General features: G+C 40.5%; 1 protein-coding gene across 2 annotated transcripts in view; it reads left to right on the top strand.

Annotated features, from left to right (window-relative positions):
- Nucleotides 1-22,500, top strand: part of LOC306744140 (glycogen debranching enzyme-like) — a 31,536-nt gene that overhangs the window by 8,646 nt on the left and 390 nt on the right. Inside the window, exons 6-34 of one of the 2 annotated variants that reach the window (XM_079226723.1) lie at nt 423-534; nt 2,010-2,136; nt 2,763-2,865; nt 3,218-3,315; nt 3,387-3,526; nt 3,786-3,973; nt 5,443-5,566; nt 6,568-6,731; nt 7,239-7,340; nt 8,829-8,984; nt 9,494-9,644; nt 9,853-9,977; nt 10,079-10,191; nt 10,358-10,492; nt 11,501-11,631; nt 13,776-13,912; nt 13,998-14,131; nt 14,261-14,436; nt 14,849-14,951; nt 15,182-15,305; nt 15,580-15,681; nt 15,875-15,986; nt 16,271-16,406; nt 16,577-16,707; nt 18,370-18,581; nt 19,850-19,947; nt 20,090-20,177; nt 20,987-21,120; nt 21,492-22,500. The exon at nt 21,492-22,500 is cut by the window's right edge and continues 390 nt beyond it. In XM_079226723.1, the coding sequence (XP_079082849.1) occupies nt 423-534; nt 2,010-2,136; nt 2,763-2,865; nt 3,218-3,315; nt 3,387-3,526; nt 3,786-3,973; nt 5,443-5,566; nt 6,568-6,731; nt 7,239-7,340; nt 8,829-8,984; nt 9,494-9,644; nt 9,853-9,977; nt 10,079-10,191; nt 10,358-10,492; nt 11,501-11,631; nt 13,776-13,912; nt 13,998-14,131; nt 14,261-14,436; nt 14,849-14,951; nt 15,182-15,305; nt 15,580-15,681; nt 15,875-15,986; nt 16,271-16,406; nt 16,577-16,707; nt 18,370-18,581; nt 19,850-19,947; nt 20,090-20,177; nt 20,987-21,120; nt 21,492-21,609 (3,774 nt within the window). In that variant the 3' untranslated portion in view covers nt 21,610-22,500. The remainder of the gene's footprint in view (nt 1-422; nt 535-2,009; nt 2,137-2,762; nt 2,866-3,217; nt 3,316-3,386; nt 3,527-3,785; nt 3,974-5,442; nt 5,567-6,567; nt 6,732-7,238; nt 7,341-8,828; nt 8,985-9,493; nt 9,645-9,852; nt 9,978-10,078; nt 10,192-10,357; nt 10,493-11,500; nt 11,632-13,775; nt 13,913-13,997; nt 14,132-14,260; nt 14,437-14,848; nt 14,952-15,181; nt 15,306-15,579; nt 15,682-15,874; nt 15,987-16,270; nt 16,407-16,576; nt 16,708-18,369; nt 18,582-19,849; nt 19,948-20,089; nt 20,178-20,986; nt 21,121-21,491) is intronic. The other variant, XM_079226724.1, reaches the window with a different exon arrangement.

Below are 22,500 nucleotides of genomic sequence, written 5' to 3' on the forward strand. Positions count from 1 at the left end.
ACCTGTACATCATTTCTGTTTGTAACGACCAAATAAGTTGTTGTTTTTAGGCAGTTTGTGTTTTGAATGATTTCATTTACTTACTTATGCCTGGCCAATAAAGCAATTAGCTAGCTGTAGACTGACCTTTTAAGGTGGAATGTATTCTTGCATATTATTAAGGGCGTGTGTGTCAGTGGTAGGGTCGTCCTTCAATCAGAGGATCGGCGATTCGATCCCCGGCTCCATGTCGATGTGTCCTTGGGCAAGACACTTTACCCCTAAATTAACTGTGCCTACGGTGTATGAATGTTAGTTTCTCCTGGTGGGCAGGTGGCAAGAATCATTGCTAATGTGTATGTACATTTTATTCAACAGCGTTTTGCAGGAGTATATAAGAGGCTAATGTAATGTGTGTGTCTGTGTGTCTGTGTGTCTCTCAGGCTATCCGTAGTGTGTTGTGGCAGGACGTGTATCCTCAGATCAAGCTGTGGGAGTTCTACCAGCTCAAAGTGGACGATGCTGTGGAACAGTTCAGAACCCGACTACTCAATGGTCTGTATGTCGATCGATGTAAACTTTGTAACTTTTTGTAATTTCAAAAACGAGCAAGCAGCTGCAGAGCTTACACAAGATATGTGCAGGCACACAACTGCTGTGTATGTCTGGTGTGTCTGTCAGCGCTCAGAGCCTAATATACAATTGCTGAATTTACATGTGTAACACAGAAAAAATAGACTGACTCATAAAAATGTGCTCCTCTGTAAGTATTTATTGACTCAAATTGAAGTGTATGGGATCTGCCAGACACGGATGACACAGACGACTGAAACACGTGGCGGAAAGTCTTGTGTAGACGAGACTTCACTCAATACGAAGTGTCACCAAAAACCTAGTCAACATGCCAAAATCAAAATGCACAGCAGGGTTTTCCCTACCAATAGGCAATAGACGTGAGCATTGATCAGAACCAGCACATTTTTGGTAACAAACCCTGAGAATCTAATTTATTAATTGTTTAGTTGTGTGGATTTATTTAATAATATTATTTTGTTTATGTCACATTCCAATTCCAAGGTCTGAATATTCTTCACAGTAAAAACAGCTTTATTATGCTATTATATTCTCTTTTTTTTTATCCTTGGTGTAAAATGGTCTTAAAATGAGAATAATATAATATAAATATTGGTCAATATTTCTGGGTCAATATTTCAACCAACAAAAGTAGTTTTCATGACTGACACAATGGAAGGAAAACATTGAAGAAATGTATCTAAGGAATTCAAAACATAGACACATGGACAGAAACATTTTTTGTTCAGATCATTGGTGCTTATCTCATCAGTTAGGAAGCTGCTAGTGTGCAAATTTGATTTAGATACGATTTAACCTTTTGGAAATCACCCAATTTTTAGGCCCTTTCCTCGAAAATTGCATAGCCAAACTAAAAAGGGTGTATCTCTGCAACCATTAGGGCTATTTTGTAATTGTATTATTCAAATAGCCTTATAATAAAAGGTACACCTGTGAGATTTTGTTCAGATGTGTAAATAACAGTCTATATGTTACTGGTTAAGAGTAAATGAAGATGACACGCAGAAAAAAAAAGAAAAAGTTTCAGGTTCGCCTAGGAAAAAAAAAGCACTTTTAGGATGATTTTTTCTTTGAAATGATGCAGCTGTAAGGTCCAACTCTAACCCAAATCATAGCACAACATGTGAACATTCTCTCTGCAAAGGTTGACTTTGATAAACTGAAGCAGAACAAAGTTAGAGAGGGTTTCTGGCGAGGACTCCAAAATTTGCATTGGGGCCCATTTGCGCACATCTGTGTTATTTTAATTTGTTCATGTACCAAACCATATATTTCACTTGTATATTACTTATGGTGTTCAATACATCTAAATACAGCAGTTTTGGGCATTTTTTTTCATAAAGCAAGCTATGATTTACAGTTTTATATAACAATCGCTCAGTCTGGGGGGTATTGGTTTCTAAATTTAAAAGATCTTTGCTTGTATCTGTTTTTAGGCACCAAGCCGGACCAGAGTAAAACCGCGGGGAAGAAGGGCCTGAATATCATTCAGGACCCAAATTACCATCGTTATGGCAACACAGTGGACATGGACTCTGCTCTAGAGACCTTTGTACCTCACAGGTCTGAACCAAAACTTCCATCTACGGTGGTTATTGTTCAATCTTTGTTTTTGTATAAGTTTTAGCGGTTCTTTAAGTTGTAGATTTTCAAGTCTCTTTTCTTAACTGCTGAAAGGTTAACTTTCGTAAGACAAGAAAATTACACACCAGCCAGGGCTCAACACTAACTTTTAAGAATTGCCAGCCTGGCAACCAAGCTTTAGTTTTTGGTTGCTGTAACTGAAAATTCGGTTGGCGATTTGAGTGCTCTAATAATTTGAGTAATTAAGATACTATGCAGTTATACATCGGCTTGATATTGAAATACATAACATATCTGTATTCATTTTTAAGTGCACTTTTTGCTATTTCCTGTCCCTATTTGTTATGTGTTAAATACAGGTTGCCACTGATGGCAACCAAAGACCAATAATTGGCAACCTGGCAACCCTTACTGTTGAGCCCTGCAAGCATTGTGTTTAATATAATCATATATATATATAATATTTTCTCTTTAGTTTTTTATTCAGTTCATAAAACATTGAAACCAATATGCAGTTAGTTCACTGCCAATGGCCCTTTCTTTTGGGCCATTGGTAACTTGAATTGGAGTGGTGGTATTTTTAGTTTTATGTTCTCTCTCTATAGCTCCTCCCCACAGCACATCGAGGAGTGCTGTCGTTGGCTGAGACAGAAATTGAACGAGCTGAATGAAGAACAACACAACATAATGCACCAGCATCAGGAGCAGGTAAGGCAGTGTGTTACCACCAGGCAGGGTTACTGCTCTATAAATAAGAATATAGAAATAACCATTAGTATGCAGTACTGCAGCATGAAATGACCAAGCAGTAAACAAAGTTTGGATATATGATTCACATTGGAGCCAGCTGGGGCCAAATCTGACACTTATGGTATGGCTCTCAGGGGAGTCAAGGAGGAGCTTCTTTGTGTCGTTCATATTTATTACTTGTATACTGATTACCAAAATAGGGTGGTGTCAGCATTAGAGCGGAGTATTTGCATAAGTGTGGGGTTTCCCAAAATCTGTAATGCATCCTGTGCATCAGTCAGTGTTCTTTGTCTTCCTTCTCTTCCTCAAGGCGGCCAACTGTATTGTGGGAAACGTAGTGTATGAGCGTCTGGCAGACCACGGCCCCAAACTTGGTCCTGTTAACAGGAAAAACCCTCTGGTTACCAGGTAATGAATTTAAAGAGCTAGATAATGCTAGGAGTGATGGGAGGCTAAGTGTTTTCATTTGTCTGTCTCAGGTACTTCACCTTCCCATATCAGGACATGACTCTGGAGCAGGAGATGCAGCTGCTGGACCAGCCAGACAAGACATGTCACTTCCTGGCTCACAACGGTTGGGTGATGGGAGACGATCCACTGCGCAACTTTGCTGAACCAGGTTGATATATCAAACTTCTTAGAAAACAGTCAAGTACAGGACGAATAAATAAAGACATACTATGACAAGGTTGAAGAGGGGATCCTCATTCCTCCAACTGACCATGATGCTCTGTCCTTTTTTATATGAGATAAAATACATTTGAATGTCTATGTTCGTTAATAGGGACCTGAGAATCTCAGTGTAACAGCCTGAACAGTCTGCACTGATGAAATTGAGATTTCTTGTACCAGTACTGCTCTGTGTTCGTGCTACATAGGCTCCCATGTGTATGTGCGTCGGGAGCTGGTATGCTGGGGTGACAGTGTCAAACTCCGCTACGGCAATGGGCCTGAGGACTGCCCGTACCTGTGGGCCCACATGCAGAAATACACAGAAATCACTGCAAAATATTTCCATGGAGTCAGACTGGACAACTGCCACTCTACGCCATTACATGTAGCTGAGGTATTGTCATCTATTCTCATATTATCGTGCAGTTAAGTAGATGTCCTTAAATACACTGATTGACACCTGTAATTCATTATTAATAGTTAATGCGCATACAGAACACAATGGTATTGTCATTCGTGTTGGTCTGATTTAGAAGCTAAATCATGAGCAGGAAAGTGTGACAAACGCAACAGCAGTTAATTTTTTTAGATTTTATTAATCTAAAATGTCAGGTGCACAGCACTTACATAGAAGCAGTCTTTGTTTATATATGTATATAGTATATGCCTCAAACTACACTGACTGACAGACATGTTTATGCCACAGTGAGATAACACTGTGAGAGGCTAGTATCGTGTTTATTTATAGAATTTTTAACATACATAATATACATCTTGTAGCTTTTAATAAGACACGTTTATGAATAAATTCTAAAAGTGGGAAAGGAAAATCTAATTTCATTGTGCAATGGCTTATGTCCCTAAAGCAAATCATTGGTGTGCGTTTTAAAGCAGTGGTTCTCAAACTTTTTTTGTCACGCCCCACTTTGGAGGAAGAAAAATGTTCATGCCCCAACAAAAAGCTGATCTCCGTGAGATAGGCTTTTCTGCCGTTTTAGTTTTGGCAAAACGCCAAGAATCTTGGCCGTTGTGCATTCACAAGCGTAACCTGTGTAACCTTACCACATAATGATGTTTTATGTCCGTGTACTTTGTACTTTTGTACTATGTAAAGTTATCGTGTTCATGGAGAGAGTTTGTCCTGAAACCACAAGGTAGCCGGTTCATCCCTGTTCTCCCCATAGTGTCATGTTGAAGTGTCCTTGAGCAAGACACTGAAGCCCCAGCGCTTCACAGCAGCACACTGCTCCTTAATTACTAAGGATGGTGAAATGCAGAGAATAATTTCCCCACTGTGGGACTAATAAAGGCGCCCCACCTGTAATACCTCCGCGCCCCACAGTTTGAGAACCACTGGTTTAAAGGAAGATGCATACTATATACCAGTGTTAACAGCAGACCCTTCTCTTCTCCCTGTTTGTAATGCTGGTGTATTGTCTTGTCTAGGCCATGTTAGGTGCAGCCAGAGCGGTCAGACCCAATCTGTATGTGATAGCTGAACTGTTTACAGGCAGCGAGCTCCTTGACAATGTGTTTGTTAACCGGCTGGGAATAAGCAGCCTTATACGAGGTACAGCTCCTCTGCATGAACTAACGTGTTTTTGTCTCTTTCTTCTTCTCTTTTCACTGCCTTGTTCTGTGTTCTTCCTCTTCATACCCAAACTATCCTATCTCTTTTTTATCTCTCTACTCTAACTTTGTTCATGGACCGCATGTTGTGGCTGTTTGGCCTCTAACTGGCTGCATTCCCTTCACATTACTCTCCTCTTCCTCCTCTGTCTGTCCTTTGTTGTATTTTCCCCAACCTCCTCTCTTGAACTGCCTGCACTCATTTTGGTGTGTTGCCTTGCTGTGGATGACCAGTTCATGCTGGGCGTGGCCAGAACCGTTTGTCCTAACCTGTATGTGGTGGCTGAGCTGTTCACCGGCAGCGAGGAACTGGATAATGTCTTCGTAACCAAGCTAGGGATCACGTCGCTCATACGAGGTACAGTCATTTAAATGATCAGAATGCACACACACTACATGCACTTGCGTACATTAAATTATTAACATTGACCAGTTAGACAGTTTGGGTTATTACTTGTTGTTGCTTGTACATATTGTTCATACAGATTGGTGACAAAGTGAAGAAGAAGAAAAAACTGTTACTGTTGTCCCACTATTGGCCTCCAAAACGGTTCAGACTGGTATTAAGTGTGAGGGTTGTATCATACGATTCACAGCATTCCTATTCTCAAACCATTCAATCAGCCCTAGTTCCCTTTGTGTTATGTTTCCCTTCTCAAATGTTTTTTTTCTTTTTAATTGGTCACCCATCTGTATATTTTAACACAATTCCCAAGTTTGAGAATATCAATCAACATTCCATTATTAGATGTTATGGCAGATATAATGTCAGACCTGTAGTTGAATTTAACATTTTAAAATCAAATTTGAAAATGGGGAATATTCTGTAACAGTCATGTCTGTGAGCTCAGGCCGTACATTGTTGAACATGCATCCTAAACATAAACTTGTGTTGCCTATCGCCTCCCAAAGGCAAAACACCTGCATTGCCAGATTGTAATGTGGCCCAGAATTACTCCACACTGCTTTTGATCGTGTTGTGTCTCCGTGAGTCTTTTCATTTCACGATTTTGTGTCACCTCGCTGCTCGTTCCTCGTTCCTCGCTCCTCCGGCTTGTGACCCGGAAATCAATCTCAGCGATCCATAAAGGGCATCCCAATTCCTAAATTAAATAAACAGCTCCTTTTTGTATTCAGAAATTGTATTTTTTTAAGATGATCAGTTCAAACCCGTAAACACATTTCTTAATCACAATCACCAGATACTCGTGTTTTTATGCTGAATGTAGGCATGTGCTATAATCGTGACATGATGTATACAAAGTGTAAACTGCTGCGGGCGTCAAATAAGAGGAGGCAAGGAAAAGGAATCATGGAGGCACAAAATCGGGAAATGAGAAAGAACCATTCTGTTGTTAGAGGCCATGTCAGCTGGTGACAGCCATGAAGAGGGCCGGCTGGTCCATCGTTACGGCGGCGAGCCAGTCGGAGCTTTTGTTCAGCCCAGTCTCCGCCCGCTGATGCCCTCCATCGCTCATGCCATGTTTCTTGATGTAACTCATGACAACGAGTGTCCTATACAGGTGAGTCTCTGTCAGAGTCACGTTAGAGTTGATTGAAGATATTGATAATTGATATTGATAATAAAAAGTTTCCCTTAGAATGTAATTGTTGTGGCTTTTATTTACCTGATCAAGTTCTCATAATTCCTGCGATGTATGTAATTCTAAAATGAATAGTCTTCCTTCAGTTGTTGCTTTCTCTACTTTGAACTGATATAATGACTGTAACCGTTATGGAAATATAACAGTAATATACTGTGTATTACTCCAAAAAATAAATATGCACTTCAGGGGAAAAAAACCCTTATTTTGATGCAGAGATGCTGACATGAAAGTGAAAGCAGTGCTCTGTTTTGTATAAAATGTGGAAGCGCAATCAAAATAGTTTGTCCTAAAAACAATGAATAATCGTGATACATAATTGTGATCTAAATATTGATTTAAAAATCGTAACTATCATGTTGAGCATAGCCTGATGTTCCAGCGTCTATCCAGTAATTGCTGTGTGTTTGCCTCTTTGTGACACAGCTGCGCTCAGCACTGGACTCCCTCCCCAGCTCTGCTATGGTCTCTATGGCCTGCTGTGCTACTGGTTCCACCAGAGGATATGATGAATTAGTGCCCCATCAGGTTAGTTGTAAACACACACACACAAGATATTACTTGTATTACATGTGATGAACATAATTTTGGCTCAACAGTATTTCGTAGCTTTTGACCATATTCATGGCTTGTTTTGGGTGTTTATGAAACAAATTCCCCAATATAGGCTTATTTATTGCAATTATATAACATGTGGTTAATGCTAGTTTATTTAGTTGGAAAAGCTAAATGTTGATCTAGAGTGTCAAGGATGTGTTTGTTCTGTTCTAATCCGAATTGACGTATGTTAAACAGAATGTTAAAATATATATTTTTGGGGATGGGGGGTTTGTAGACTAGTCTAACTGAAAATATGCAAGCTAGGACTTCGCTCCGACTATTCATTCTTGTTTGTGATGGTGTCTAAAAAAAGAAAAAAAACTGTCAGAGCATAGGTTTAGATCCAATCAGAGGCAAGCTGTCCAACTCTCCAGCCAATCAGATTGTTTTGATAGTATACAGGGTTCATATGGTCATGGAAAACCTGGAAAAGTCATGGAATTTTAAAATGGTTATTTCCAGGCTTGGAAAAGTCCTTGAAAAAAAGAAGTCATGGAAATGTGTTATATTCATATGTTCATGTCGTTCATTTACGCTGGGTTTAAAATAATGAATATGCTTTTAAAAGAAAGACGCTCAAAATATAAGCAGGCATACATACAGGCATCTATATAAATGTTTATTCTTTTAATCAAACTATTGTCTCTCATTCATTTGTGTCATTTAAGGTATACTGTATGCTTTGGAATTCTCATTGTTAGTTTAAATACTACATTTTCTCACTTTTTCATGTATACACCGAGATTTCAAAAATGTTTGCTCATGGAAATTTGGTTTAAAGTCATGGAAATCCATTGGTCAAAATGTGTATGAACCCTGAGTATTGCACGACACATGGCCATAACAGAGACCACTGCGGGATATAAAAATCTGAATTGTTTCTTGGCCAAGTATGTTGCACATACAAGGAATTTGTATGTGACAGGTGCATAACAATAAACATAGAATAAAACAATAACAACAATAAGCCTAGTGCAAACACTGTTGACAATCGCTTCACTTCATCTGCAGTTGTTCTGAGGGATGAATGATTACAGAAACTGTCTGTTTAATGAAGGCATCTGGAAGATAGCTAGCTTTGACGCATAACATCAAATCCTTGGGATTTCCCTTGATTTGATCTTCACATTGGAAGGTACAGGACGGAACAACTTTCATGAGCTACAGCTGCCCCAAATAGAATAAAATACATACAAAAGTACAATTAAAATACATTAGTAATTATTTCATTTTGCACATGTTGTCCCATAAACAGCAGCCGTATAACACTGTGTGTGTGTGTGTGTGTGTGTGTGTGTGTGTGTGTGTGTGTGTGTGTGTGTGTGTGTGTGTGTGTGTGTGTGTGTGTGTGTGTGTGTGTGTGTGTGTGTGTGTGTGTGTGTGTGTGTGTGTGTGTGTGTGTGTGTGTGTGTGTAGATCTCTGTGGTAAAGGAGGAGCGTTTCTACCCCAAGTGGAGCCCCTCAGCGGCCCCCACATCCACTGGTGAGGTTGGATTCAAGACAGGCATCATAGCTGGGAAACTGGCACTCAACAAGCTGCACCAGGAACTGGCCTCTCAGGGATTCATACAGGTACCATGTAGTCCAGACATTTACCTAAATACGTGGGTCGACCTCACTCAAATTGCAACAAAACCAAAATCAATGGATCCTCAAGAAGAGAGGAAAAAAAAAGTCCTCAGGCATTGTTGGAAGGTAAAGTAAAAAAAAATGGCTAAATGTGATCCTATTAAAAACATCTTTTTTGACCGTACAAGCATTACAACATTGTTGTGCATGTTAGATCCAGTCCTATTCTACCCCACATCTGGTCTTGTTCTTCCCATAGTTGGTCTTATTCTAACCAGACCTGGTGAGGGTTCAACCCTGTCAATACTAAATACTAAATAATAATAAAGTAGGGTGGACATCTGAAGTCTGTCACCCACTCTAGCTCTGAACATTCCATCCAATACACCCCCATGTTGAAGTCAGAAAAGGTTTTCTAGAAAGTACCCTAGAAAATGAATAAAATACATTAATTCGGTGTCTATCAGTGAACAACGTGTTGAAGTTTGATCTCTAATCCGTTTCCTCTCCAGGTGTTTGTAGACCAGGTTGATGCAGACGTTGTTGCAGTTACTCGACACTGTCCCAGCACTCACCAGTCAGTGGTGGCTGTGTGCAGGACAGCTTTCCAGAACCCCAAAACCCACCAGTACGACAACAATGTCCCACCCATGTTCATACCTGGTATGACGATAACATTATCCTTAACCTTTAATATCAGAAATTAAAAGTGTATTTCTAGATATTTTGGTTGCATTATCTTTGCAGTATGTGTGCGTCTTACACTTTCTTGCACTATATCTGTTAACCCGTTCATGATTTTGTCAAAGCGTTAGTTTACAATACATCTGGGCAATGCTGAGAGTATGTCTCTGCGTCCCTCTCTCTCAAGGGAAGATTGAGGAAGTGGTACTGGAGGCAAGGACAGTGGAACGGCTGTCAGGGAGTTATAAGAAGGATGACAAGTACATCAACGGCATGCCAGAATACACCATGGAAATAAAGGAGCATATATCGGTAAATATTGCTCGGATCCCTTTGAGTATCATGGTCCTTCTTGCAATATTAAATAAATGAGCATATCAATATAAAATATAACAAAATATATTTGTATATAGTTAGAGGAGAGTACACTGGTGAAGCAAGCTGGAGTGACATCTAAAGGTCCATCAGAGTTTGTGCAGGAAATCACCTTTCAGAAGTTGACACCTGGCAGCGTCATCGCCTTCAGGTAAACCACACCCACGGCACAAAGGTCTTACAGTACAGTATTTGCATAATTATTGAAGACTCATCGCAAGACACATTTATCATTCTTTCTATGGTATAACAAAAGTAAATGTATTAGCATTCTGCATTTGAATCAGTTGTTAGTCATAAATGTATCTTCCTCACAGGGTTAGTTTGGACCCCAAGGCCCAGAAGGTGGCCGGGGTGCTGAGGTATTATCTGACGCAGTTCAGCCCAAAATACAGGAGAGGCAGTGTAGCAGATGAAAACCCACCAGAAGCACTGCAGAAACCTCTGGCACAGTGAGTACACATGCACACATATATGGGGTCAGATTAATATCAATATTAATGAATGCACATAGGAGTCATAAATGTATTCTGGGATTTCATATGGAAATGACTCTCCACAAAATGTTTCAATGCACACAAAAATAGTTGTCGTTATATATAAATGTAAACAATATCCACATATATAAATGATTGAGTCATTTATATATAAATCACAAAATACGTTTGTGATTTCTTCTGTGTGCATTCATTAATATTGGGATTGATCTGACCCCATACAAACACACACCGCTCATGCCCTAATGAGGAGCAACTAATGAACCAGCTCTCCGTTCAATGGGTCTGGATTTCCGAGATGGTTGGAGATCTGTTTAAGCTGGTGGTCGAGGAAACTCGCCAGGCTGTCTTACTACCCTGCTTCCACTCACAACTACACTCGACCGGGAGGCCCTCTTGGCCGAATGCAGCTATCAGTCGCATCCAAAAAATGCAGATTAGATATTTATTGCAGGATTATTAGCAGGGGCATGGCAACAGCTCAATTGTTTACTTCATTTGATTACATTACAGTCTGATCATAACGGATTAGCTACCTTTCTGCTCAAACGGTATGCTTGGATTTACTCTGCTTCTACTGAAGCTATTTTTGCTCTCGGATATATTGCTGCTGGCACTGAGTTCCTGCACTCAATCTTCAGCCCTTCTCCTGACACAGATTTGTTTATGCAATAACCCGGCCCAAATTCCCCAACCAATAGAATGACTGCTGTAGTGTTGACCAATAAAATGTGCCCTGCTTATTAAGCCGATCCCAGCTGACGCAAGGCGAAGGCAGGTTACACCCACAGTAACACAGAACATGCAAACTACTTCTTGCTGTGAGGTGAACCGTTTTAACCATGACACCACGTGCCACCCCAAGATGATAGAGGATGATATAAAAAAAACGGCACCTATGTACATTATCTCATTTGGTATGACATATGAACAGTTTATTTGAAAGATGTGTGTGTTTCACAGGCTGATGTCCAAGCTGACGTTAGCAGACCTAAACGTCCTGCTGTTTTGCTGTGACTCAGAAGAACAAGAAGATGGTGGAGGCTGTTACAGTATCCCAGGATGGGAGAGCCTCAAATATGCTGGACTCCAAGGTAGTTACACATACCGAAATAATAATGTCTATAATATACAAAAAAACTGGGCAAGTGCTACAGACAGAACATCACAACATTCTGTGCAGCTTTGTATTGGGGTTATGACCAGTCAGATATCATAGACTTCAATAATATAAGCTAGCTGCCTCCAACAAGGGCTGGATGTTATGTCCTAGATTATATATCACGTATAATTTTAACTGTAACGGTTAATGTCAAGTTATCCTGGTGTTTGTTCATTTCAGCTTAGCCCAAACTTGAAAATGGCTTGTTCAACCCAAACAGTCAAAGGGACAACTCTGTTCCGTTCCAGTGTTTTTATTTTCCTTTCACAATGATTTGGTGGTTGAAACAGTAGGAAATAGGAACCGGAATAGTCTGATAACCTTAAACACAAAAAGAAGTAGGTTAATTTCTACCTTAGAATGGCTTTAAACAATAATTTAACATCATCAAACTATACATTTCTTACCAAACAAAGCAATTGCACAGGCAAAGCAGATTCAAAGATCAAAATCAACTGAAATGCAAGTAAACAATTGCCTCAAGCAATATTTGAAATGATCAGAACTCATACCAGTTGCATTGTGGAGAGGAGCAAATAGGGCAGCTAGGATAACACCAAACATTTTATACCCATGAGGTGTGCGCTGGTGAACTTTGTCCCTCCAGAAACATGGATTGCATCCTGAGTTCCACTCTGTTTGGGTTCTGCCCCCCTGAGGCCTGGAGTTCCCAGATGCTCCTTGGTTCAGAGTGCTCAAACTTGTTTTGACGCAACAGTATATTTGTTTTTCCTAAAATGTTAATATAAATGCTTCTGAAGAGGTAGCGCAGTGGTATGGCAACTGCATGGCATTTCAACCTTCCGAAGTCAATATAAACTGACAATAATTCTACATTGTATCTTTTTACTTTGTTATTGTCATCTATAGCGGTTATTTGCAGAAAACACAAAATTGGAATTAACAGGAAATAAGTGATTGTATTTAGCTCTGTACTGTTTGCAGACGGCTACTGCGATTCAAGTGTTTGATTAAGGTTGTTCCTCCAAGGCTTATTTTGGACTCACAGCACACGTGTGTAAATGTGACAAAATGTCTGAAATATGAAACTGAAAAACTGATCAGTCGGTGTGTCTCTAGGCTCTACCAGTATAGGTTGCTATGCATAGCTGCAGTGGTTTGACCCTACTGATGAATCTTTGCTGAATGAAAGCCTTCAGTTGAAATACTAAAGACTTATACTCGAGAGTTCCTGCCCGTTTACAAAGCATTAATAGTCCTGTGCCTACACACTCGACACAGACACTTGCTTTGTGATTATGCTGAACATGCAGCAAAGATGAAGGAAGATAACTTGCAACAACCAAGTTGTTCAAGGGAGCTTCTTTACACATTCAAAACATTAACAAAAGAAACATAACTCCAAACACTGTCTTTTGGGGGCTTTTTGAATTAGAAATAGAGCACTTTCACTTCAAGCCAATTGAAGTATGACCACATCTCCTGGCATGCTTGTTTCGTTTTCCCACTGATATTTGACCTTGGTATTGTTACGCCCGGCCTAGGGGAGCCTGAGCGCAACATACGAACGGACCAAATGTAGGACCAATGCTGCAGAATGTATAGTACAATGATTTTTTTTATTTTTCACCCGGAGTCACAAATTCTTCAGGGTGAGCCTGGCCCAAAATAACAAACAAAACAATCTGTGCACGTAATCTAATTTCCCTAGCCCACAAAAGAAATAAAAGAAAGTACAGGTGTCTTACCTATCTCCTTACCAGAAAACAGGAGAAAACATTGTTAAACAAAAAAGGCTTCTCACCACTACCGACACGCTTTCTAAACCCCACCACCCAAGAATCCCTGTTGTGCAGCATGGCCCGGTTGGAAGCTGGAGAGAGGGACAGCCTCCCCAGGTTCCCCCTTATATACCACCGTCCAATCGCTTGCAGGAACAAAGCACAGCCAAACATATCACAGCACCCCCCTCAGGCAGGGAGGTGAACAGCATTCAGTGATTTTTTTTTTTTTTTTTTTTTTTTTTTTTTTCCCCTACATTCATAGCAGTATTTTCTTACATTACTGGCCCAATAGGACAGGAGTGTAAATGTAGTGGCTGTTGTGTCTCTGCAGGTCTGATGTCAGTGCTGGCTGACATCCGTCCCAACAATGACCTTGGCCATCCCGTGTGTGCTAACCTCAGACAAGGGGACTGGCTGATAGACTTTGTCTCCAACAGGCTGATACGCAGAGAAGGACCTCTGGCACAGGTGGGGATTCTACATCTTATTTCACCCAAGTTACAAAAATATGATTTTGGAGCCGATTATCCATTGGAACATTGCGTGTCTGCAGGTGGGTCAGTGGTTAGGAGCCATGTTTAACTACTTGAAATACGTCCCACGCTACCTCATCCCCTGTTACTTTGATGCCATCCTGGTGTCAACCTACACTACGGCCCTGGACGCAACTCACAAACTCATGTCCAGGTTGGAAATTCTTTTCTGGAGATCTGAAATTAAAATCTAAAACTAAGAATTTTACTGACTGATTTTGTTGCATTAAGTGTCATTACTGTCTTGCTGGAGCTGCGGATTTTCCTCTCTTTGTCCAAACAGTTTCATCCAGAATGGCTCCAGCTTTGTTCGATACTTGGCGCTGGGTTCAGTTCAAATGTGTGGTGTTGGACGAGTACCTGCCCTCCCTCCCCTTTCCACACACATTGAAGACGTTCCCTATCGCATCAGTCCAATCACAGGCCAGAAGGAGCAGTGCTGTGTCTCATTGGCTGCAGGTAGCCTAGCAACAGACGATTAATGGTGGCTCTGTGGATAAAATTAAGATGAAGTATACTGAAATAATCTTTTACATAAGGGAATTTTCAACTTTAAGAAATAATGTATTATTTCATAATTTTTAATCAGCAGGAGTATGAGATGTTTCTGCTCTCCTCCCGGCTGTAGTTGGTAGCCGGTTGTGCTGCTCATTTTCTGTAACCAGTGTAACGTTGGCATTAAAGCAATGTTGGAATTAGCAAGCTAACGTTACCTAGCTAAGTAGCGAGATGCCAAATGGGTCAATAAGTCAATAACATGAATTCATCATATTTTGTCTACAGGGCAACTCATTCACTATTTATAATATTGAATGTAGTAGGTGGACACTCCTTGGCTGAATTTACTGATGCACTAATTGATGTTCTTTAGGTCTTCCTCATTTCTCTTCTGGGATTTTCCGTTGCTGGGGCAGAGACACTTTCATCGCTCTCAGAGGACTAATGCTGCTCACTGGGAGACACACCGAGGCTCGGTACGTACAGTAGTATGCATGTGTGTACTCACTGAGGAGATACACTGAGGATCAATACGTATACGTACAAACTAAATTGTTTCTTATAAGACATTTTGCGTAATTTAGTAGTTCGTGGTATTCTGGGTTACATCACTACATTTGCGTTTGTGTCTTGTTTCAAAGCTGCTTTGGTTGCCCTTTAGTAATGAAACTCTACAATGAAACATTCTGTCTTGTGGTCTCCATAGTAACATCATCCTCGCTTTTGCGGGAACGTTGCGTCACGGTTTGATCCCCAACCTGCTGGGTGAGGGTCGCTGTGCAAGATACAACTGCCGTGATGCTGTGTGGTGGTGGCTGCAGTGCATCCAGGTATGAAGACACTGTATTTTAGAAAGTCATGTACAAATAGATTTAAAGAAGGAGGTAAAGGAGCGTCAATACATTTATCCTAACTCAAGCTGTTTTTGGCTGTTTTCACCCTCTTGTAAAGTTATTTCTAACTACATTTACATTCACCAAAGTTCATTAACCTAATAATTCAAATAAAATGGTATGGAACGTTCTGTATTTTTGCGTAAATGTGTGAGCTAATATCATGTTTTACTTTACTGCTTAGTTATACTTACTATTTGTTTTGTTTCAGGACTATGCTACCCACGTTCCTCAAGGGCATGAAATCCTTCGCTGTCCTGTGACACGCATGTATCCTACTGATGACTGTGAACCCATGAAACCTGGAGAGGTGGTATGTGCAACACACACACACACACACACACGCACACGCACACGCACACACACACACACAGAGAGAGAGTCTTTCTACTACCACTAGGAGCCACCAAATATCCTACACATGCACATTTCAAACAAACAATTACTCAACCAGCACCCTGCTAATGTACAACTTTACATGTACAATATGTATTCTGTGTGTGCAGGAACAGCCTCTATATGATGTGATCCAGGAGGCTCTGCAGCGCCACCTCGAGGGAATTTCCTTCAGAGAGAGAAATGCTGGACCCAAAATAGACATGCACATGAAAGATGAAGGTAGGACAGTGTGTATGTTAAAGTTTAAGCTCGGACATACCCTCCGTGTTCCACTTGAGTGTGAAGCTGCAGACTTGTAGCATTTGAACAAACACTTTTGCAGTTCTATTCTTTCTACAATTAAGGTTCAGCATCAGTCACACATGCGCTTTTTCAGATCCACACTATTCTAGTTGGAGGCAATAATGCATCATAACTCAAGAGCCCAATGCCACAGGGGAAACTTTCCAAACTGTCCAAAAATACCAACCCCAGTATTTCAGAGCTCCTACCTTTCTTTCTAGGGTTCAACGTGTCAGCTAAGGTGGATCCAGCCACAGGTTTTGTAACTGGAGGAAACCGCTTTAACTGTGGCACATGGATGGACAAAATGGGAGAGAGTGATAAAGCGAAGAACAAAGGCATGCCTGCTACTCCAAGGTAACACACAAACCGATCGCACATATCCATTTGCTATTAGGATGTGCTGTTTTCCTCAGTTTGACATCATTTTGTATGTAGTTTTTCACTATTTGCTGATGTTTTACAGTGAAATTAATCAGGCAAATAGTTTAATTTAATTTGTTTTCTGTGTCACCTTTTCTGTCCAGAGATGGAGCTGCAGTGGAAATAGTTGGTCTCACTAAGTCAGCTGTTCGCTGGGTTGTGGAGCTACATGCCAAAGGACTGTTCCCTTACGATGGAGCGAAAGTGAACAGAGATGGCGGCTGTGGCTCAGGAGGTAGAGTGGGTCCTCCAGTCTGCATGTCCAAGTGTTCTTTGGCAAGATCATAGACTGTATGGAATAGTCTAGTATTTAGTTTGTTAAGAGCTTTGTGAAGCTCAAAGTGGGTGGCTCTCGGCTGTTGCCATCTTGGCAGTGACGACACAACCTAACTCTAAAAATGGGCAATGGGCGGTCCCGGGTGACGCAGCAGCGCTAGTTGAATGCAAATGCCAAGCCTTCCAGTTGTTACAAGCAGGGAAATAAGCTTCAGCCACCAAATTTTCATTTTTTTCCAGGCTGTAAACATTTTTATTTATGCTGTAATATTGGGCATTTTAACATGGGTGTCTATGGGGAGTGACTCGTTTTTGCAGCCAGCCTCAAGTGGCCATTTGAAGAACTTCAGTTCTTTTTGGCACTTCTCTGTGAGCTTTATTTCTCAGCACCGGACGTTGCCACTTGGGCAAGATACTGAATCCCAAATGACTTCTGAAGGCTGTTCCATCGGTGTATGACTGTGTGTGTGAATTAGTGGTGTAACGGACCCTTGTGGATCCCTGATCCATACTGATCACCCCTCACGGTTTGGCACGCATGTGAATTACACAGTATAACGTTAACCATCACAGTGAGAAATATAGTTTTACTGACGATCTTTAGCCTCCAATATTCAATAAAATAAGGGATCAGGACATCATTTATGTTTTTCTAGTCTCTGATCTCTGATAATGTTCCATTGTCAACAACCAACCAGTGTTTAAATCCACAGGAGGAGAGCTAGTAACGTTAGCAGCACCGCTAACGGCTAACAGACAAATGAGTGAAAATTTGTATTGGACTAATTTAAATTATAACGTTGTGATGTGTTCACATGTAATCTAGTCAAATGTAGTGTTGATTATTAACTTAAATAAATCCAATAGTTTGAACGAGATGTTTTCACAACAACATAAATAGATATCAGAGAAGAATTATGAGCTGTTTGCACTACCTCTAAACAGATTATTAACACTACTAATGACAAGATGTGTTTTAATCCATAAAGTCATTTAAATTGTGTGTTTTTTATGAGGGAAAATAAACACTATAGTTGACTAATGAATGAATGAATATATACTTTATTAATCCCCAAGGGGAAATTTCGTGTCAAGTAGCTATAGTAGACTATAACCAAAAGTAAAAGTATAGCAAGTTTTAATAAATGAATACATTATTTTTGGGACGGTCGCAAAAAGTAACTAGTCTGGATCCTCGTAGACCAGTTGCGATAATCTAACAACAAAGGGATCTGTAGCTGTTAATATGGATCATCAATGTTCATCAATTAATATCGGCGGCAAAAAAATGGGATCAGGCTTCAAAAGTTAAATTTGATCCCTTTTGTCTTGTGCTGATCCGATCCGTGACACAATCCAAACCGTGAGTTTTAGGATCCGTAGCGCCACTAGTGGGAATGAGCTTGCATCACAGCCTTTGTTTGCCTTGAGTGTATGAATGGGTGAAGGTTGACATGTTGTTGACAGCACTTTGAGTGGTCGGAAGACTAGAAAGGCTGTATGGATGAACCATTTACTGACAGATACACCTGTATTCGTTCTCCCTGCATTTTCAGATCGAGAAACGTCTCTTGCACTCATTCTCATTCATGTGTAATGAACACTTTCCACTGTGCTCCAGGTAAAGAAGTGTTGATCTCGTACTCCCAGTGGAACCAGCAGCTCCAGCAGTCCTTTGAGCCGGGTTATTGGGTGTCTGGTGACCCACATGATCCCAATGAAAAACACCCTGATTTGGTGCACAAAAAAGGCATCTATAAGGACAGCTATGGAGCCTCCAGCGCCTGGTGTGACTACCAGCTGAGACCCAACTTCACTATTGCCATGGTGGTGGTGAGTAGACCTGCTAAACCTGCAGCCACCTGAATAATCTGTAACCGTTTGTAACTTTTGTATCGCCATCAGGCATAACCCTGTGGGGAGGTCGTTTGGTTGCATGTGTGTGTGCGCTGACATGCATCTGTCTGTCTGTCCACGGTTAATCTTGCACAATGTTTGGACCCATCAGCCTAATATTGTACGGGCACATGTATGACTATATGCTCAAGAACCTCTCATGGTTGAGGTGATTCACAATTATAAAAAGAAAAGATTTAACATCTTGTCAACTATTTCATAACGCCATCGACTGCGGCCTCCTTGCTCCTCTTGCCTAGCTGGTAGTAATCAACAACTGCTTCAGGAGCAAGAGATATTTTCAGGCAATCTGCTCTGCAAAAAAAAGAAGGCATTTTTGCTCTTTTTTTGGCTCAAACTGACATTCATAGAAAAGTTTGGTCTATTTTTTAATTAGAGCATCTGCAGATTAATTCCATACCAAAAATGTTATGATCCACTAAATCAGTGGTTCTCAAACTTTTTTTTGTCACGCCCCACTTTGGAAGAAGAAAAATGTTCATGCCCCACCGCTCCAACAAAAAGCTGGTCTCCGTGAGATAGGCTTTTCTGCTGTTTTTGTTTTGGCAAAACGCCAAGAATCGGTGAGTCGCCAAGAATCTTGGCCGTTGCGCAAGCGTAACCTGTTAACGGCGTAATGTAAACATTTCCATGAAAGTACAGGCATTTTGCCATGTATTTATTAATGACGTTTTATGTCTGTGTACTTTGTACTTTTGTACCATGTGAAGTTATCATGTAGCTCATAGGGAGAGTGTTCGTCCTGAAACCATAAGGTAGTCGGTTTGATCGCTGTTCTCCCCATAGTTTCATGTCTCAGTGCCCTTGAGCAAAACACTAAAGCCCCAGTGCTTCACAGCAGCACACTGCCCCTTAACTGTGGGATTAATAAAGGAGTATACAAAATTAAAAAATCCCCCCCCTTGCGCCCCACCTTGTAATACCTCTGCGCCCCTCTAGAGGGTCGCGCCCACAGTTTGAGAACCACTGCACTAAAGTCAGGCATGATGCGAGAGGAATGAATCCCAGTTTTTGTTATCTTTGCCACAATCTTGACTGACTATTGAGTGAGATTCAACTCTGATTTGTTTGGGAGGGAAGACGGACACACGTGATGGAGATTTGCCGGGGCACTTTTCTAGTTTGCTAATAGATCTGCTGAGTGCCTAGATCACTCCGTGATCACCCGCTCTCTGTGTTTAAAGTCTCCAGAGCTGTTTACAGTGGAGAGGGCCTGGAAGGCTCTCGAGGTGGCTGAGAAGAAACTACTGGGACCCCTTGGAATGAAGACACTTGACCCTGAGTAATATATATCTTCATAAAGTTTCAAGAATGCTTTGAAAGACGTGGTAGAACTACTGCATTCCTTTCTTTTTAGTAAGGATTAGTCATTTTTCTGCTTATACATTCAGTCTCATACTGATATTGTATTTGTGTTGTTCTAGTGACATGGTGTACTGTGGTGTCTATGACAACGCTCTGGACAACGACAACTACAACCTTGCAAAAGGCTTCAACTATCACCAAGGACCGGTGAGTGTGACACACACTGAATACAAAATGTGAATGAAACAAACTGCTGCTCATAGCGTTGCACGTTACGTGGCTTCTGGAAGAGTTTGTGTGACGCTAACCAACCGCTTCAAGTCACTGAACTGAAAATGATAGACGAACATGATCAGGTAGCTGATATCTACTGTTTCACAACTAGCCGTACAGCTTCAACTTGAACTATAGTTTATAGCCAGCTATTCAAAAAAGTTATGCTACACATGTATTGATAAAATACTGTACGATATGTTGTTAACTGCTTATTTATTATTTTTATTTTACGTATTTGTCATTAGCTAGAATAGAGGCTGAAGGCTATCAAAGCTTTTCTTAAGTTACTTAAAGGGTAAATTCTGTATTTTTCAACCTAGACCCTATTTTCCCATCTTTTTATGCCTCTGAGGCAAAGTCTGTCCGTCCGTCCGCCCGCCTGCTCCGTTCTCTTGAATGCAATATCTCAGGAACGCCTGAACAAACCTCCATCTAGACTCAGGGATGAACTGACGTACATTAGCCGCATTCCATTGCCTTGAAAAAGATTACATTGTAGCTCATGTACAGTTCCAGCAGCAGTGTTCCCCCTCAATACTGGACCAATGTCAGAAATGGTTGTCCCCAAATGTCTCTTCAACACAAATACGTTAAAAAAAGGGATCCAGGTCACACAAGTTGTGACTGAAATGGTGTTGACAGGATGTTTCCTTTTAATGTTGGTGTCGCACCATTATAATATTTACAATGTTCTCACTGCACATGACTGACTTGCTTGTTGTGTGTGTTTGTGTGTGCAGGAGTGGCTGTGGCCTGTAGGTTACTTCCTGCGTGCTAAACTCTACTTTGCCAAAAAGCTGGGAGAAGAAACCTATGCTAAAACAGTCACCATGGTGAAAAATATCCTGTCACAGCATTATACCCACCTGGAGAGGTAGGACTGTTTACACTTTGCTTTGTTTCACTTAAGAAAATAAAAATAAAAAATGAATGAACTATGGGCCATTTTAATATATATTTATTTATATATATATATATATATATATATATATATATATATATATATATATATATATATATGTAGTTTTTTTTAATTATTTCATCCATTTTTTTCAAATGCAAAAACTGATAACACACAACCAGCTGGTATTCCATTGTGAATAATTTTTAAACATTTTACATTACATGAATGTCTTAGTTTGTTATATGCTACATGCTTATTCAATGACACTGAATGATCTGTAATGTTTAACAATCTGTGTAATGCCTTTTTAACTGTTGCTGTATTTACTCGGGCCTTCCTAGGTCTCCATGGAAGGGGCTGCCAGAGCTGACCAATGTGAACGGCCAGTACTGCCCGTTCAGCTGTGAGACCCAGGCCTGGTCTCTAGCCACTGTGCTGGAGATCCTCTACGACCTCTAAACGCCCCCTGATGTGATGCAGTCTTACTTCCTGAAGCAGAATTATTTGGCTGCAGTGTGACTGAAGACGGTCACTTTAAACACATAGCTTGCTTTTAGAAGATAAGATAAGATAAGATAAGATAATCCTTTATTAGTCCCTCAGTGGGGAAATTACAGGATTACAGCAGCATTGCTCACAAGTGAATAAAGAATAATAAAATAAAATAAAATAGAAACAGAAGCACACACACACGTCCCACACTGTTGTTGAGCTGTCAATGCTCAGACGCAGTTCACTGGCTCTGTTGTTGCTGTTTCGGTTGATAGTGATTCAGAGGCTTCAAACTAAATGTATTTACAATAAATGTTTGACATAATCTGAGGTGTGATTACTACACCACAGTTTTCCTCCTATTTTGCCTCATTTGAATGTTGCCCTGTGTTGCCTGCTTCTACCTATCCTTTGAGGCCCCGCTCAATGAAAATAAACAGGACCTCACAACTGTGTGTTGGTACCCTTAGTCTGTAAAGGTCCTGGTCTCCCAGTGGACCTCTGGCATCATTTACTACACTTCAGCGTACCAATTCTGTCAGTTGTTTAAATGCCCTATCCCGTAAAGCATACTAAACCCTCCACCTGGTGCCTTTATACACATAGAATAAATAGTCTTCCAGCTGTCACACCTTTTACCCCATTTTCCCTACAAGCCTTATAATGTTGTTAAATAATATATAATTCAAGTGTGTATTAATATTGAAACAGCAACTTTGTGCATTGTTTTTGTGTTTCTCAAGCAGTTTCTTCTATAACCATGCTGTAGGTTTTAAAGCTGTAGATGTTACATAACACATCAGCATTTCTCTCAGAAAGAAGGAATATATTGAGCAGAAACACAATATTAGTTTTGAG

Source organism: Taurulus bubalis (assembly GCF_910589615.1).
Source record: "Taurulus bubalis genome assembly, chromosome: 1".
NCBI classification, from domain to species: domain Eukaryota; kingdom Metazoa; phylum Chordata; class Actinopteri; order Perciformes; family Cottidae; genus Taurulus; species Taurulus bubalis.